The sequence below is a fragment of the Tenrec ecaudatus genome, chromosome 2, assembly GCF_050624435.1.
Source record: "Tenrec ecaudatus isolate mTenEca1 chromosome 2, mTenEca1.hap1, whole genome shotgun sequence".
In the NCBI taxonomy this organism is placed as follows: domain Eukaryota; kingdom Metazoa; phylum Chordata; class Mammalia; order Afrosoricida; family Tenrecidae; genus Tenrec; species Tenrec ecaudatus.
The window spans coordinates 200,565,455-200,584,029 of NC_134531.1; the positions used below are offsets into that span (position 1 = coordinate 200,565,455).

The 18,575-nt window shown below is 37.2% G+C and overlaps 1 protein-coding gene across 1 annotated transcript; it reads right to left on the bottom strand.

Annotated features, from left to right (window-relative positions):
- Positions 1–14,175: 14,175 nt before the first annotated feature.
- On the bottom strand, positions 14,176–15,123 carry LOC142441234 (olfactory receptor 2W3). Its single transcript, XM_075543285.1, has one exon. The coding sequence runs from the start codon at positions 15,121–15,123 to the stop codon at positions 14,176–14,178; it is 948 nt and encodes a 315-aa protein (XP_075399400.1).
- Between the last annotated feature and the right edge of the window lie 3,452 nt (positions 15,124–18,575).

Below are 18,575 nucleotides of genomic sequence, written 5' to 3' on the forward strand. Positions count from 1 at the left end.
GGGTTTGAAGCATTAAAGACCTAGAGAAAAACTGTACATTTCATTGGTGCTATACTGCCCCCTGTCTCGTCTCTTCCCTGTGACCCTTCTGTAAGAGATTGTCCAATTGTCTACAGATGAGCTTTGGGTCTCCACTCCACTCTCCCCTAATTCACATTGATCTGAATTTTTGTCCTGGGTCTTAGATGCCTGATACCTGATCCCATCGAATCCTCATGGTCACACAGGCTGGTGTGCTTCTTTCATGTGAACTTTGTTGCTTCTTATCTAGATGACCGCTAGTTTATTTTCAAGACTTTAAGACTCCAGAAGCTATGTCTTTTCATAAGCAGCACATCAGCGTTCATCACCACATTTGCTTATGGACCCATTTTGCCTTCAGTGATTGTGTCAGGAAGGATCGTGAACATCATGGAATGCCAGGTTATTAGAACAAAGTGTTTAGGGAGTACTTGAGTTGAGCCCCAATGTCCATCTGCTATGTTAATACTTAACATATAAATATATCTACATAGCTCTATTTACATCTCATTATATATAAATATATTTACATATGTACATGCCTGTATTTAGTCTCCAGGAAATGCCAAACAGACTTTTGGCCAGGGCATAGCATCCCACGAGACTCAACCAGAAAAACTCCTAAAGTCAACAAACAGAACTGGAACTATTTTTAGGCTCCTCTTTTTTTGCTTTTGTGTATTGGTTGTTGATGTTATTGTTTTGTTTTCTTTGCTCTGTGTTATTTTTGTGATTATTATTCGTACTGCATATCTATCTAGATAAGATAGGTGGGATAAACAATTCACAGGAGAAAATAATGGGAATGATGGTTCTAGGCCTTAGGGAGACGTGGGAGAAGGGGAAGTGGGAGAGGAAGTGGATGTTAACAAACTCAGGGACAAGGGAACAACAGGTGATTTAAATCGATGGCAAGGAGTGCTTAGGATGCCTAATAGGGCTTGATCAAGGGCAATGCAACTAAGAGGAATTACTGAAACCTGAATGAAGGCCAAACATGATAGGGGAATAAGAGGAACGTAAAAGGAAATGGAGGAAAGAACTAGGAGGCAAAGGACATTTATAGATGTTTCTATCTTTTCTTAATATTCCTAGCCAGTACCTGCCTAACATTCATGTAAATTTTTCTTTTCCTTTTTTTTTCAACTTCTTTAAACCTTGTACCCAACAATTCATGGAATAATCAATCATTGATCCACTAAGAGTTGTTTCTCAGAGGCGATAATACCTTTGTTGGTGGGTAAACTAGACGGGACAACTTGCCATGGGGAAAAACATTTTACATTATTTATATAGATCCTTAAGGAGAGACGATGCCCAGTATTCCTTAGGGGCCCTATGAGTTATTCTTCATATTCCATGGTCTTCTACCTTGGAAGCAGCTCAAAGTAAACGCTACTTCTGTCAAAGGGGAAGTCTGCCTTCCATTTTTTTTCAGTTGACTTTATTTAGCTCACATTCAAAGTCATTTACCCAATATTCCCTCCTCCCTTCCTTATCTGTTCCCTCACAGCCTGCTCCCAGGAAGAATGTTCACTTAAGCTGGCCCTCAAACATTTTACACCCCAAAAAATACATTAAGTGTCTCAGGTTTTATAATCAGTGTCTTATTTCAAACAACACTTGCTGCATTTATTGCTGTGTCCCAAAGCACTCTATTTTTTTCCAGCTAAGTGCTCATGGTGTTTACTATGAAACTTACCCAGTTAAAATTCAGATGAAAATGGTCAGGATAAAGTTTTTCAGTCAGGACATGTTAAAACTCTTTTAGGTTTACTAATAAATTACAAAGAGTATCCAGTCCATTGTAAGCCAGAACCCAGGACTCACTTCCAGCTCTGTGATTCAGCAGACCATGTCCCCAAAATAAGTAACTGGAGGCTTTGCGCTTCACAATCCAGTCTGTTGCCTCAAAGTCCAAATCTTTCTTATACTGTGGGCTAAGAAGCCCATCTGTCTTATGCCCTGGCTCCTGGTTCTGGCCTGTTGTTCTTTTGTCAAACTTCTAGATGGATAAAGGTATTTAATTGTACAGGGATCTTGCGGTTCAGAGGCATATTTCACTCCTAGCTCTTGGTTTAGTGAGCTCTCCCACTCCCCTCTACTTCTGAAATGGATAAATAATTCTCTGTTCTGCATCTAGCAAAATGATGTTTAAGTGGTCTTGCAATTCCATTCCTGAATATGGACAAAAGGAGACTACATGCATAACATATTTTTCCTGCAAATTATAAGCTCTCCAAAACAGCTATTATTTGAATCAACAAAATTGACTTATTATTCTCTATCACAGTTACCCAATAATCCAGGCATATACTTATATGTTAATTATATGGAAAATAAACTTTATGGAGAAAGTTTTTGTTACGTCAAATGTACATGCATACATGTTTATAGATAGATGTACAATGCATATATGCATGCATACACATAAGCTTATAAATGTATACATAAATGGTATTAACATACGTGAAAAACCATGGCTCTAAAATTAAATAGATATGTGCTGTTGTTGCTGCTGCTGTCAGATACAGCTAAGTTGATTCAGCATCATAGTAAACCAAAATACTGCCTGGTCCCACACCATTCTCACAATAGTTCTTATGTTTGAACCCATTGTTGCAGCCATGATGCCAATCCATCTTGTTGATGATCTTCCTCTTTTCCCCTGTCCTTCTACTTTATCAAATACAATGTCCTTTTCCAGGGAATTATCTATCCTGATAACACAACCAAAGTACATGTGATGGCGACTCACCATTCTTGTTTTCAAGGAGCATTATGGTTGTCTTCCTTCTAAAATAGGCTTACTTGTACTTCTGGCAGTACATGGCACTTTCAGTATTCTTCTGCAGCACCATAATTCACATGCGTATATTCTTCTTTGGACTTCCTTATCTCATGGTCAACAGTCACATACATGTGAGGTGATTGAAAATATCATGCCAATTTAATAGAAGAATGTATTCTTGCAGAGGGAGTACTTGAGTGCAGGCCCAATGTCCTTCTGCTACCTTAATACAAAACCTATAAATATATGCACATAGATCTATTTCCTCATACATAAATATATTTGCATGTGTACATGTCTTTAGACCTCTATATATGCCCTTTGCCTCGCAGCTCTTTACTCTATTTCCCTTGACCTTCCTCCTGTCCCACTATCATGCTCAGTCCCCACCAGGGTTTCTGCATTTCCTCTTGGTTACATTTCCCTTCACCATGCCCTACCAGGCCTCCCACACCCTCCTCACCACCAATTTGCATCACTTGTTGGCCCCTTGTCCCTGGGTTTATTAACACCACTTCCTTCCCCCCCACTCCCCTGTCCCCCTGGAACTGTCAGCCCTGTTGTTTTCGCCTCCAGATCTATCTTATTTAGCTAGACCTGCGGAAATAATAACATGCACAAAAACAAGACAGAGCAAAACCAAGTAACAATATACAACAAAATGACAACAAACCAATGACAAAAAAACCAACAAAACACAACAAGAAAGAAAAACTTGTAATTAGTTCAATCTGTGATACTCACCTTCCCGACACAGCCACTGAAGACAAAGTGGGTGAATAAGCAAATGTGGTGAAGAAAGCTGATGGTGCCCGGCTATCAAAAGATATACTGTCTGGGGTCTTAAAAGCTTGAAGATAAACAAGCAGCCATCTGGCTCAGAAGCAACAAAGCCCACATGGAAGAAGCACAACAGCCTGTGTGATCACAAGGTATCAAAGGGATCAGGTATTGCGCATCATCAGAACACAAAAATTGACCACAGTGAATGAGGGGTGGAGTGCCGAGTGGAGACTCTAAACCCATTTGTAGGCCACTAGAGATCCCCTGGCAGAGGGGTCTCGGGGAGGAGAAGAGCCAGTCATGGTGCTCCCCCTCTTCCCCCCACTATCATGATCTGAATTCTCCCTTGCAAATCTGACTAGACGACAGGATGTACACTGGTACAGATAGGTACTGGCAACACAGGGGATCCATGGTGGATGATCCCTTCAGGACCAGTGGTGTGAGTGATGATACTAGAGGTGTAGAGGGAGGTTGGGTTTGAAAGGGGGAACCAATTACAAGGATCTACGTGTGATCTCCTCCCTAGGGGATGGACAACAGAAAAGTGAGTGAAGGGAGACACCGGACAGGGCAAGATATGACAAAATAATAATTTACAAATTATAAAAGGTTCATGAGGGAGGGGGGAACAGGGAGGGAGGGGAAAAATGAGGAGCTGATGTCAGGGGCTTAAGTGAAGAGCAAATGTTTTGAGAATGATGAGGGTAATTAATGAACAAATGTGCTTTACACAATTGATGTATGTATGGATTGTGATAAAAGTTGTATGAGTCCCTAATAAAAAATTTTTTTGTTTGTTTTTAATTTTTTATTGCTGTTAATTCAAGGAAAAAAGGTTGCATAAAATCCAATCTGTTCTAGAAATATAAGTGGCCTTTCCAGTACATAACATTTCAAAATAATTTTTTAAAAAGGTATTTACTATGAACAATATAAAAAAGAAAGTAGCATGCCATGGGCAATGAGCACCTTTTTAAAAGAGGTCTTTCAAGTATATATAGATAAATAGATATGTCCAGATAGGAATATTATTTAGATATTATTTAAAATAATTATATGTAAAATATTCTGAGATTAATTGAAATCCTATATAACTTGTGGTAAGCTTTCATGAAAATAAAGTTTGCTTCTAACAACCAAATTATATGTAATTATATGATCAGTTGAGAATGTGTCCTTTTTGAAATAAGATATGTAAAGTTACAGCCAGATATATTAGCATATTGTAATTGGTCTTAATCCAATATGAATCATGTCCTATAAAAAAGGGAAAGTATTTCATTATTTACAATCCTTGAATCACACAAACTGGGGTGTGTTTACTGTGTGGATTCAGCTGTCACTTCAGTTAGATGATTGCTTGTTTTAGGGCAAACCTTTAAGACCTCAGATATCATACTTTCTACTAGACACTATCAACTGATTTCTTCACAATACTCTTCTGTAGCATCCATATGTTCACTGTATCTTCATAAGGGCAAGTATTATGCAGGGCTTAGTACATAAGATTAAGTATTTAATCTTATGGCTAAGATTAAATGCAAGATCAAAATCCATTTATATAGCTATGGTTTATATACATCCCTGGTTCACTTTAAGGTTGAGAGACATCATTATCATTTTATCATGGAGCATTACTAATCATCCCCATATTGCATATGATAATTCTGTTGTTAGTATCATTAACTTAACCAATGGTGTAGAATTTAAAACACGTTTGAGATAATGAAAGTATACATGCATAGAACACCATTCTAAACAAAATACATTCATTGTTGACTTGTAGAGATTAAAAATTGATTTGACATTATGCAAACAATGAGTGTTGGAGACATGGGAAAATTTTTGATAACTTTCATTTTCAAAGGCAAACCTATGCGTCGGGCCTCAAAGACCAGAGGAGGAAACTATTCCAGTATAAATTCTGAGCACTCCATTTGCTGGGTTGACAGTAAATCTGTTTCACAAGACTTCTTTAAAATATTGAAAATCAAGAATGTTAATTTGTGGTTTAAGTTGTGCTCTACCCAAGCCACGGGATTTTCAATATGTTTATACTAAATTTCATATGCATATGAAAGTTTAACATTGCATAAGGGAAAATTTGAAGAAAAATAGATACATTTGATTTATGGCATTGATGAGAAATATTGAAAGTACCATAGACTTCCAAAAGAACACAAAAATATGCCTTGGAAGAAGTCCAACCAGAATGCTCCTTAGGGGCAAGGATGATGAGACTTCCTCTTGGTACTTAGGGAGATGTTTTTAGGAGAGACCAGGGATTGGAGAAGGAAATTACACTTGGTAAAGTAGAAGGACAGTGAAAAAGAGGAATAGCTTCCACAAGATAGATACAGTGGCTGCTACAACGGACTCAAACATAAGGATGAAGGATTGAGAGTGTTTGTTCCGTTGTGTAAAGGGTCACTATAAGTCAGAACCTACTTTGTGACACCTAACCATGACATCATGGATGATGATGAAAGTTCAATATTCATTGGTAGGGTCCCCATGAAGATTAAGTCTATTTTGACTTCTCTCTGACCATAGGCTCTGGATGGGAACAGCCTTGTTATCAGACAGAGGGCTTTGGAAAGTAGATTGTTGCAGATAGAGTTAGGTTAAAATTCAACACCTAATCATTGGATCTCCCTTTTGATTGCTTTAAATTTGTTCTCCTTTTTAAAAACTTTCTACTTTCTTTTCTATTGAGGTTTTTCTGTCATGTGAAATTCAGTATAGGTACATCTATAGAGACAGTAAGTGGATTAAGGTTTCTTGGGGACATGGCAAGGTGTGTTGTGGAGAAAGGAGGACTTAATACCAATGAGTATAAGAAAGAAGAAAGCATTCTAGAATTGATTATGGTGATGATTAAAATATCTTTTAACATGATTTAACTGTTGTATTGTCAATAAAACTGTCTACAAAACAAATAAGACAAACAGGGAAAGAGACAAACATTACATGTAAATTAAAGAACACAAATTTTCTCTTAAACATTAGAATGAACCAACATGATCCACATCCTAAATTTAAATTTACGGGCTCCAGAACAGTAACACTTCATTTTGTAAGCACCCGAAGCCATATTCATCAATTTGTTCCAACCCCAATATTGGATTTCTGAGGTTGCCAATCTTCAAGGGAGAAGAGAGCCTCAATTTTCTTTCAAGATCATCGGATGGATTTGATTCCTCGACAATGTGTTTTGCAGGCTAGCACTGTCAGTGCTCCTCATAGAGCACCCAATCTGGAATATTTCTCACGACCGACTTACAAGACTAATATAAGTTAATTCCTTGAGCAAAAGGAGAAAACTTTGGTGGACATGTTGCCCACTTTTGTGGAAAGGATATAATTAGGGCAAAATTATAGGTTTAATACCCTCGGTGATTATAAACTTATCATCCCCTGCACAGATTAAGGAGCTCTGGTGGCGTACTGTGTTAGAAGTTGGGCTGGTACATCAAGGTCTGTGATTTGAAACCAACAGCTTCTCTTTCCGGGAAAGGTGATGCTTTTTACTCCCATAAGAATTTACAATATCAGGAAGCCTCAGGGGCAATTCCACCCTATAGGGTTCTATAAGGCAACTATGGCTTGGAATTGACTAGATGGCAGTAATTTTGGTTTTTGAATCTGATTTAACATTGTAAACTGCAAGTAGTGGAGTGTTGTGATTGATCTTCCCTATTCAATCTTCTACAATACTGGGATAAATTTGGGGGCTCTCAATACACTTGTGATATCTGCATATACTCGAAATATTTTATTTAAGAAATATGGAATTATGTTACAGAAAAAAAACAGATGCAAACTTGCTATATAAACTCTGACCCATAGAGACCCTATATATTGTGTCAGAAGTTTCTCATCTTTAAGACAACAGGCAGCCTCATTTTTTCCCTAAGGAGCAGCCGGTGAAGTTGAACAACTAGCCCTGAAGTTAGCAGTACAACACTTTTCTGACAATGTCACCAGAGGACCCTATACAGGCACCTTTATTAAACCTGAAGCAGGACAAAAATGACAAAGACAATAACTACAGATGAAAGAAACCATGAAGAGATATACGGTGTAGAGACCATTGGTATTTGTTGAAGCATATACATGATGTACATTTTATGTGATAAAAAAAAAGGAAATCACAAAATCATAAGTAGGGAAAGGATTCTGATGGGTTCATACATAATTAAAAAGGGTTACAGGGTTGGCTCTAGAGTTATAGTTATCTGAAGCATTCTCAGATAATCCTTGTGCCATAGGCCATAGGACCCAAAACTTTAACTTAAAGTAGATAACATGTATCTTATTGGCTACTTTAAGTGAGTGCCCAGGTGATTACCCTAATTCCATGTGTGAGCATCTTTCTACATACTACTACATCGATCTTTAAATATACTTCCTGGGGAGGTTATGAGCTTGTCTAAGCAGAGTCACATTTTTCATCTAAATGTTTAGTTAGCAAGTATCAGGGAGAGCAAAAAGGAACTGAAAAGGCATCTGAACTTATATCAAGACTCAAAAGGGATTCAGGGCTCCCACGGTAGAGTGTAGCCTTGCACAGACCAGGAGCTTGAGAATTTAAGCCCCAATGAATGGTTATTTTCCCGTAATTCTTATTTTAAAGCAAGGATTCTTCACGGGGACAATATCACCCCTAAGAAAGAGAAATTGGTGTTTGGAAAGAGGAAAACATCCATAGATTTTACAATAGTTTGAGGCTATACAAATTGTTACTATTTAAAACTGCAAGGTCAGTAGTTCAAAACCATCAGCCATTTATGGGGAAAATGACAGAGCATTCTATACCCAGAGCTACCGTCTTCACAATGCACAGGGGGGGCCAGTTCTAGCCTTTTCTACAAAGTTGCTATGAGTCAGTGTCTACTGAATGGTGGTGAGATGAGTTGAGTTGATAAATTATATTTTCAAATGTTAAATTTTCAAGGAATAGGTCTTGGGTCTTATATAGAAAAATGTCTTTAAAGACTTTTCTTAGAAACAATGAGTTATAAGTGTTATTAACTAAGAAAATATAAATGACAATATTGAGATGTTTCTATTTATTTCTGAAAATATTTAGAATTACATAGACAATTCAATGCTTAGGTAGGAGAAAGGAAGATCATTCTTATTAAAAACAAAAATGTATGTTCTTAGGTAGAGAAATGTCATCTTCTAAATTCTGGAATCTGAAGGATTATATTAGGATGGGGTCTACTCAGTACTTCATTACAAGGCTGTGTGGTTAGGAATTAAGAATTAAGGAAATCTCACCCAACTCCTCATACCTACAATTACTGGATATTAACATCTCTGTACCCTAAGTATCTCATTTGAAAACTAGCTATGATGATGTGTATTACCCAACTCGTTATTTTATCTACAAAATTCATAAAGTAAAATTTAGGTAGGAATCTTAGAGAGAAGTAAGATTCTAGCAATAAGGAAGAAATAAATCAGGAAGAGTGGTGAGCATGCCTGTGCAATCTGAATAATGAAATCAATGTTGCTGTATTGCACTTTCAGAAAATTATTGAATCAATGTATATTTTAATATTTTCAAAATAAAATGTTGAATAACCCAGGTGGTAAAATATACATTTAAAACTTGTGGTTAGAAGTTAGATGCCTGAATTAAACTCAGGTTCATGCAGCTTCAATTGTAATTGAATGGAATGTTTACAGATGCCTACCTTTGGATTCCTTCTATGGTTAAACACTCATAAATAAATTTGTGATAAATAAGAAGATATTTTTTCTGCAGGTAAACCAGGTTATGGAATGAATACACCGCAAAAGAAGGGATATTGACATAGATGTTTTGATGCGAAATGGCCTAAGAAATATTCATTCCTGATAAAGATATAACCATACAGTATCAAGGAGAAACTTTGAGCAGCTGAATTATCTTCTTAGTTTCCCAGGCAACAAACCAAGAAGGTTTCACTTGAGCATGTGGTTTCTGAAAAAGAAAATAATATATATGGGATCTAAAATTGCCATTTATTGGGAAAACTCAAACAAGATATTTAAACCATTTCCACAACATAGTAGTCAGAATAGTAGTCAGATAAGTCCACAAGGAAGAAGCACAGCAGCCTGTGATATCCAAGGATTGTAAATAATACATTCCAAGACTGGAGGAGGGAACAGTATTAGAGCTCCTTTACCTAGTTTGTAGAAAGTTATGGATGACAGTGAAAGCTCAAAATCCATTTTCAGAATCTCCACTTGGATTAAGTCTCCTGAACGGCCCCTCTGACGATTGACCAGGACCTTGAATAGCTCTGCTGTTAGAGAGAGGGCACTGGAAAGTGGATTAATGCAGATGTTGTTAGGTTAAAATGTAACACTTTATCACTTGTTCTCCATTTTGTCTCATTTTAAATCTGTTCTAGTTTTTATTATTGTCCGTTTTCCTTTGGATTGAGATTGTGTTTTATTTTGTTATTGTTGTAGGGAGGTGGGGAATGTTTCTTGTTCTTTAAATGATATCCAGGTAGGGAAGTCTATATGAAAGTAAATGGATTATTAGCTTATTAGTGCTGATGCAGAGAGGTTTGAGGGAAGTGGGAATCTAAAAATAATGAGGAAAAGAATGGAGACGTCAGGGAGTGTAAGATATAACAAAATAATAATAATTTATAAATTATCAAGGGTTCATGAAGGAGGAGGGAATGGGGAGGGAGAGAATAAATAAGGAACTGATACCAAGGGTTCAAGTAGAAAGGAAATGTTTTGAGAATGATAAGGACAACAAATGTACAAATGTTCTTGACACCCTTATCTTCAGTGATCATTTCATGAAGGTGAGTATCATTCAGGACCATGATGTAAGATATAATTGTTCTTATGTGAGAGCTAGGATTTAGTGTAAGTCCAAAACCCATTCCTGTGATCTACGCACTTGACTCCAAAGTGTGGGTAGCTCAGTTATGCATACTATGTCTTGCATGGTTGAGATTAAATTGGATTCTTTCTCAATTTCTGTTCACCCATAGTCCAGAACAAACAATTTTGACTGCATTTGCAAGATCACTTAACATCCTTTTACTCCATGTAAGTATGCTGACACAAAATATCAGGGTACAGCTGCACTGTGCTGCCCTGTATCTAAATCAGTTGATAAGTCCACTAACATCATCAATCATTCTAGATACATATATCATGATTTAAATTTTTATTTATACCAATTATGCTTTTTGTCCATTTTTCATAATATATGAACAATACAAATTGTTTAAAATGTTTTAATTTTATATCCGTTTGAGTCATAAAATTAACTTTAATAGTGTATATGGTATATATAGATGGTATTAATAGAAGAGGCATTCAAAGTAGCTGCAGAAACATCAGAAATAAAGCAAAACAAAAATAAAACCAGAATTGAGTGGACAAGACTATCAATGCAGCTTTTTAGAAATGGGAGAACAGAAGATAAATAATGGTGACAAAAAGTGAAGTTTAATGCTTTCAAGGAGAAAACATAAAGGAAATAGCAGAGGCAGGGAACCTTGGAAAAAGAGATACAGACACTCAAGAGCGATGAATGTCATCAATGATTAGAATAGAAAGTGCTCACATCAAATACAAGACAATTTATTTTGCTCACTTTGTCATCATCTGACTCTTAACTTTAATTGGTTAGCATATTTAATATGATGTAGAAATAGTCTTGAAAAATAACTTTTGCCTCATATAGTTCTTCTGTAAGGAGTTAATTTCATTTTAGACAGTTCAAGTTTCACTACTAACCTAGAGGCTTATGATTTGAATCTATCTAATACATACTATCTGCCTAATAATCATAAAAAACAAGACATAACCTTAAGAAGAATGGGAATTCCAGACACTTCATTGGGCTCATGTGGAATTTGTATATGGATCAAGAGGTCTATCGATGAAACAAGGCAATACTGCGGGTTTATATTTAGAAAAGGTGTGTATCAGAGTTGTATACTTTCACCATACTTGTTCAATCTGTATGCTAATCATCAGAGTAATTGGATTATCTGAATAAAATGTGGCATCAGATTTGGAGGAAGACTTAATAATAACCTGAGATATGCAAATTACACAACCTTCCTGGTGAAATTGAGGAGAACTTGAAGCACTTGCTGATGAAGATCAAGGATTGCAGCCTTCAGTGTGGATTACCACTCAATGTAAAGACCGAAATACTTACCACTGGACCAATAGATAAGATAAACAGCGATAAGGTTAGAGAGCTCCAGATTTTGTTTGGCTTGGACCCACAATCAATGCTCATGAAAACAGCAGGCAAGAGATCAAAAGATGCATTGCATCAGGTATATCTGTTGCATAAGACCGCTTGAGGGGTTGGGGATGAAGACCTCTTTCAAGTGTTGAAAATTAAAAGTATTACTTTGAAGGCTAAGGTGTGCCATATTATTTTCAATCACTTCCTATGCATATGAAAGTTGGACATTGATGAAGGAAGACAAAAGGGAAATATGAATTATGAATTCATTTCAATTATGGTCCTGGCTAAGAATATTGACAATTCCATGGACTAAATAGGATCCTGGTGGTGTAGTAGTTAAGCATTGAGCTTAAATCTACAAGGTCCATAGTTCAAAATTAAAAGAAGCTCCTCAGTAGGAAGACGGGCTTTCTACTCCAGTAAAAAAGCTAGTCTCAGAAATTCAAGGGTGGTTCTACCCAATAGAAGTGTTGGTGAGTCAGTATTGACTTGATGGAAGTGATTAAACAGGAAAGAAGTACAAATAAATGTGTCATGGAAAAATAATAGAGTGCTCCTTAAAGGCAAGGATGGCAAGACTTGGTCCCATGAACTTCTGACATGTTTTTAGGAGAGGCCAGTCCCTGGAGAAGGATATCATGCTTGGTACCATGGGAGGTGGGGGCTGGGGAGGGGGGATGGCATAAAAGAGGCAGAAGACCCTCAAGGGTATGGATTGACACTGTGGTTGTCACAATGGCCTCAAGTACCTGAACACATGTGAGATGGCCCAGGTCCGGGCAATATTTCATTCGGTTGTGTAGAGTCACAATGGGTTGCAATGAACTTGATGGCCCCTTACAACAAACAACAACAGTAGTACAGCAAAGAAAGTCTTCCCTGCTTTCCTAACGAGGACAGTCAACGCTGTAACACATAGGGTTTCTATGAGCTAGAAGCAACTCAGTGACAATAGACTGTTTATGTTTTCTTTTGTAGAGAATACATTATTTTATAAATAATTACTGAAAGAAAAAACAAGCCTTGGGGGAAAGTATTATAAACAAGACATTCAATTGTGAGTCCTAAAGGCTTGTGACCTTTGAGCCAATATTCAAAGTTGAAGTAAAAGGCTGGTCGGATCAGGAAAGCGGGCAGGGATAAAGATCATGGAGGAAGGGGAAAGACATGGGCTTGAGTGGACTGAGAAACGGAGTGACGGCAGGGGAAGGAGTATTAATGCCTCAGGAAAGCTTTTCCTTTCTTCTGGCCCTCTATTTTCTTTGGGTCTACGCAGATTATCTCAGCTTTCTTATAAATCTGCTTGCTCTCTGGATGCTCATTAAAAACAAATTGTTGGACCATTTATTTCCTGATCTTCAAAATGTGCGTAAGAAGTACAGCAGGGGTATCCACTGTCTTTATGGAAATACAAACTCTATAACCCAGAGACAATGAATGAGAATCTGAATTTCAAAGGATTTCTAGGTAATTTGTTGTCTGATAAATAGAAGTATTTCGGAATTGCATAACACAACTAATGACAGTTACAAAGAATCTCCGCGAAAATGCCACATACTACTTATCAAAAGAATGAAGGCGATTTGCATGTATCAGGAAAACATGGCAAGTATTAGGAATCAGATTTTGGAGTAAAATTCTGGTTCAGTTCATGTGAGTAAAATGAGGATAGCAGCAATCATGCTGCGAAAAACTTGAGAAGAATGGACAGATCCAAGTAGTGGAACAGAGCAGAAACTTAATAAATATTTGGACCTCTTCTCTAATAAAGCAAAATATATCAGAACTAATAAAAATTTTAGACTTAGATTATCAAAATATCATTAATATAAGAAAAAGTCTTGGTTTACCAAGAGTCAGAGAAAAAAGTATAAAAACATCCCAAATGTTCATGGTGACGGTGAGAATACAAAAATATTTGAATACGACTTTGCTGAAAAAGCAGAAAATAGAAAACAGCAAACTTCGTTGAACTCTGATAACTGATGTCTGAAAGATATAGAAACAGGTACTTGGTGTCCAGGTCAGTGATGGTAGAAGATGTGTGACCTTTCAGACCAAAGCTCCCAGAATGCTGTAATGATTTTAAAACAGCAAAACAAGTATCTAAGAGACCTGTTTCCTCCTCGGTACTATGGTGTATGTCTATGAAATATTAACATTAAACTTCTCTCTTTGCTCTTTGAATATCTTTATTAATCATCTGAGGAGAATGATAGGATGACATGTATGGTGTAGTTTAGTCTTTTTGACTTTCAAGGAAAGTCAAAAAAGGGAAGAGTCACTGGCCAAGACCCGTTCAAATACTCCAGGACACCATCAGGGACTGATTAGTGTGCCCTTATTCCTTTGCTACCTTTCTGTTGCCTAGGAGGAGTCTCCTTAAGGCCCCCTTCACCTCTTTGTTTCTGAGGGTATAGATCAGGGGGTTCAGGAGTGGAGTGACAATGTTGTAGAAGAGAGTGAGAAACTTGCCCTGGTCCTGGGAGGAGCTGTTTCCTGGTTGCATGTACATGTAAATAATGTTGCCATAGAAAAGTGAGACCACAGTGAGGTGAGAGCCACAGGTGTTAAAGACTTTTTGCCTCCCTGAAGCTGACTGAATCTGTAACACAGCCTTCACAATGTAGCCATAGGAGACCAGGATAAAAATCAAGGGTGAAATCACGATGCCCACCGCCAGGACAAATACAGTGCCTTCTATGGCCACCGTGTTGACACAGGCCATCCGAATCAAGGCTGGCATTTCACACAGGAAGTGGTCTACATGGTGGTGCCCACAGCGGGGTAAATGCAAGGTCACTGGAGACATGGCCAAGGAGTTGCCTATTCCACAACCCCAGGCTACCAAGACCAAGCCCAGGCAGAGGCATGGATTCATGATCACCATGTAGTGTAGGGGTTTGCAGACGGCAACAAACCGGTCATATGCCATGACAGCCAGGAGCAGACACTCGACACCCCCCAGGCCCAGGAACAGAAAGAGTTGGATGGCACAGCCAGCGTAGCTGATGGTCTTGTCAAATCCATTAAGGTTGTAGAGCAACTGAGGAATGGAGCTGGTGGTAAAACTGAGGTCCAGGAAGGAGAGGTGGGTGAGAAAGAAGTACATGGGAGTATGAAGGTGAGGGTCCAGGCGAGACACCAAAATAATGATTGTGTTTCCCACAAGGGTCAGGAGATAGGCAATCAAGATGACCACAAAAAGGATTTTCTCCAAATGGGGACGATCAGAAAATCCCAAAAGAGTGAAATGGCTTTGGAAACTGTCATTGGTACCATCCGTCATCTCTATTTGACTAGAAAAAAAATAAAATTAAAACTAGCCATAACAGTAACAAAAACAAATGTTAAGGTAATCCTTCTTTTAAATAAGGTAGTTTCTGTGTTTTTTACATTTATTTATTCTTTTAACCCTAACAGCAACAACTTGAAACTAGCAATACTTTTATCCCCAACTTACTGAAAAGAAAGTTGAGGCAAAAGAATAAGTAAATTGCTATTTCTAGGAATCTACTAGAGATGGAGAACTAGTTTTTGAACAGAGAAAATTTGTGTTAAGATCATTCTAACTATTAATGGCAGTGTCTCTGATTTCAAGGAAATGAAAGGGAAATTCTCTCTTGGCAAAACATTCATTCTTCCAAATACCCAAGTACTTAAGCACTTGTCCAAACCTCAGAGATCCAAAACAGAGCTCTCAAGTACAGTCGGGATCTGGAAACACAGGGAATCTAAGACAGATGAACCCCTCAGGACCAATGGTGAGAGTGGCGATACGGGGAGGAAAGGAGGTGTAAAAACAGGGAACCGATCTCGGGGATCTACATATAACTTACTCCTCTCTGGGGGATGGGCAAAAGGAAAGTGGGTGATGGGAGGCACTGGGCAATGTAAGATAAGATAAAATAATAATTTATAAACTATTAAGGGTTCATGAGGGAGAGGGGAGAGGGGAGGGAGGGATAGGGAAAAAAGGAACATGGGCTGATTCCAGGAACTAAAGTGGAAGGCGAATTTTGAGAATGATGAGGGCAACGAATATATAAGGGTGTTTTACTCAATTGATGTATGTATGGATTGTGATAAGAGTTGTATGAGCCCCAATAAAATGATTTATTAAAAAAAGAATTAGAAAAAAAGTAAAGCTGGACCAACCTTAAAAATAAAATAAAATGGGGAAAAAACAACAATAATAAAACAGGAGTCATTCTAATAATTACAACACTTGGAGGCCCCAAGAGTGTCATAGTAGAATTGAAAGCCATAGGGTTTTCGATGGATGTGACCTCTTATTAGTGTGTAAGCTATCTTTATTGTGAAGTACCTCTGAATAGATTTGAATTACTAAAATATTGGTTAAGAAGCTATGGTTGTTTAGTGGGTTAAGTGTTTAACTACTAACTAAAAATCTTGTAGGCTGTTCAGAGGAAGAAAGATAAATTTGATTGTTCCATATAGATTTACAGTATCAAAAACCCTATAAAGCAATTCTACTCTTCCCTGCATGGTTACTGCTGGTCAGAATAAACTCCAGGACAGTGGATTTTCTTTCAAATCTTTGGTTAGGCCTTAGCAATCTATGCTATCCATGGACTTTGAAATCATTAATCTCCATTTCATTGCCAAAGAATCTGTTCCAATTCACAGTGACCTAATAGAACTGTTCTATAAGATTTCCAAGGCTATAAATGTTGTGGAAGTAGGCAGCCTTTCTTTCTTCCATGGAATGGCTTGTGGGTTTAAACGACATGCTTTTGGGTTATCAGCCCATGCTTAAACTGTAACGCCACCTGTGCATCTTTAAAGAGTTTACAGTTTGGAAATTATATTCGAGCAGCGTTGGTGACATTGTGGGTTGGAAATTGGGCTGCTAACCACAAAGTCAGAAGATCAAAGCAAACAGTAGCTCAGTTGGAAAAAGACAAGGTTTTGTGGTCCCATCAAGATTCAGAACATAAGAAACCACCAAGCACAATTTTACTCAGTTCTATATGGTCTCTATGAATTTGTATCAAAATGATGGAAATGAGCTTGAGTTTTGAGTTTGAGGCAATAGAAAATTTTTGCAGAATGCTTAACCTCATTTTAATCGCAAAGATATGTTTCACTAAAACGAAAGATAGTCACCTTTAACTTAACAAAGTTTCCTATTTACTGCTTATTATAAACTACATTGTGAAAGTACATTAGTCGAATTTTTAACCAAGCTTCTTTGCAAACCTTGCTGAGCCAGGTGCCATAAATTTTGTCTTACCTTGCAGAGCATATTATATAGGTCAAATAAGAACCCTCTGAGCTGAAAACCCACTAAGTGAACCAGAATTCTCCTTAAACACACCTCTGGCAGATCAAAGGACTTAATGTATTCCTTTGGATTTAAAGCTTTGATGCCCTAGTGAGAGAAGAGGAGGATTGCTACCTCATGGTCATGGATTTGGAAGTCATTGGACTTTAGTTCAAACTTCTTGGCATTGAGGTTGGCCAATAAGACTTAATGTGTGTGTGTATATGCTTTTTTATTATATGATTTTTAATTGTATGCTTTTTAATTATATGGTTTTCATAATTCATTAGCTTTTTAATTATATGTATTAGCTCTGCAGGCATAATTCTATCATAATGCATGAGTATTATTGAATTTTTGTCATATGTCTAAGCCTCATTGTTTTCTTAAACAGTATTCAGCCATTTAAGTTTGTAAGAGGTCTAAGTGAAGATACCACATATTTGTCTTAAAATATTTCCCAAATATGAATTGTCCCTTTATCTCAATAGTATTCTAAATTTTATACCATTGGCTAGTTTAATGATATGATTATTATCATTATAAAATGCTCTACAGAAGTTAATTACATTGTCTTTCAAAAAGCTGTAGTGTTGTCATTAAGTGGAACACACACACACAAACACAAACCTTATCTATATGGATGAGTTTTGAGCTCACACTTAACCATAAATTCTAATAGATTTTGAGCTGGAACTTAAGTATGATACAGCCCTACTAGATACTTACCCTCATGAAGATATAGCTGAAGAAATGGTGCTAAAACAAAGTGTGCTGAAGAAATCAGATGGTGCCTGACTATCAGAAAGAATAGCATCTTGGGTCTTAAATTCGTGCCTTAAAACAAGGAGCCATTTAAGTAAGTTGTCAGCAGCCCGCATGGAAGAAGGAACCAAACCTGTGTGATCCAAGGATTGTAAATAATAAAACCCAAGATCCAAGGCGGGAAATATATTAGAACTTAAATGCTGAGCGTCTGGTTTGCAAAAGACTGTGGATGACGATGAAAGACCAAAATCCATTCACAGGGTCCTCAAAGGATTAAGCCTCTATTATCCCATCTAACAATTGACCAGGGATGTTACTCACCTTGCCCTTAGACAGCGTACACTAGACAGTGAAAAGATATATTGTTTGGGTAAATTTTAACAACTTATCACTTGTTTTCCCTTTAGACTAATTTTTAATTTGTTCTAGTGTTTTCTGATTTCTTTTAGTTGGACATTTTTCTGTGTTTTGTTTTGTTATTGTTACTGTGGGGGTTATATAATTTACTTTATATGAAATTCAGGAGAGGTAAATATATAGAGACAATAACTAGATTAATAGTTCCTTAGGGTTATGCCATCATAAAAAAAGTTGTGGGGAAATGAGTAACTAATAATAATGAGTTCAAAGATGTTCTAGAAGTGATTGTGGTAACACTTGCGCTACTCTCTTAAATATATTTAAAC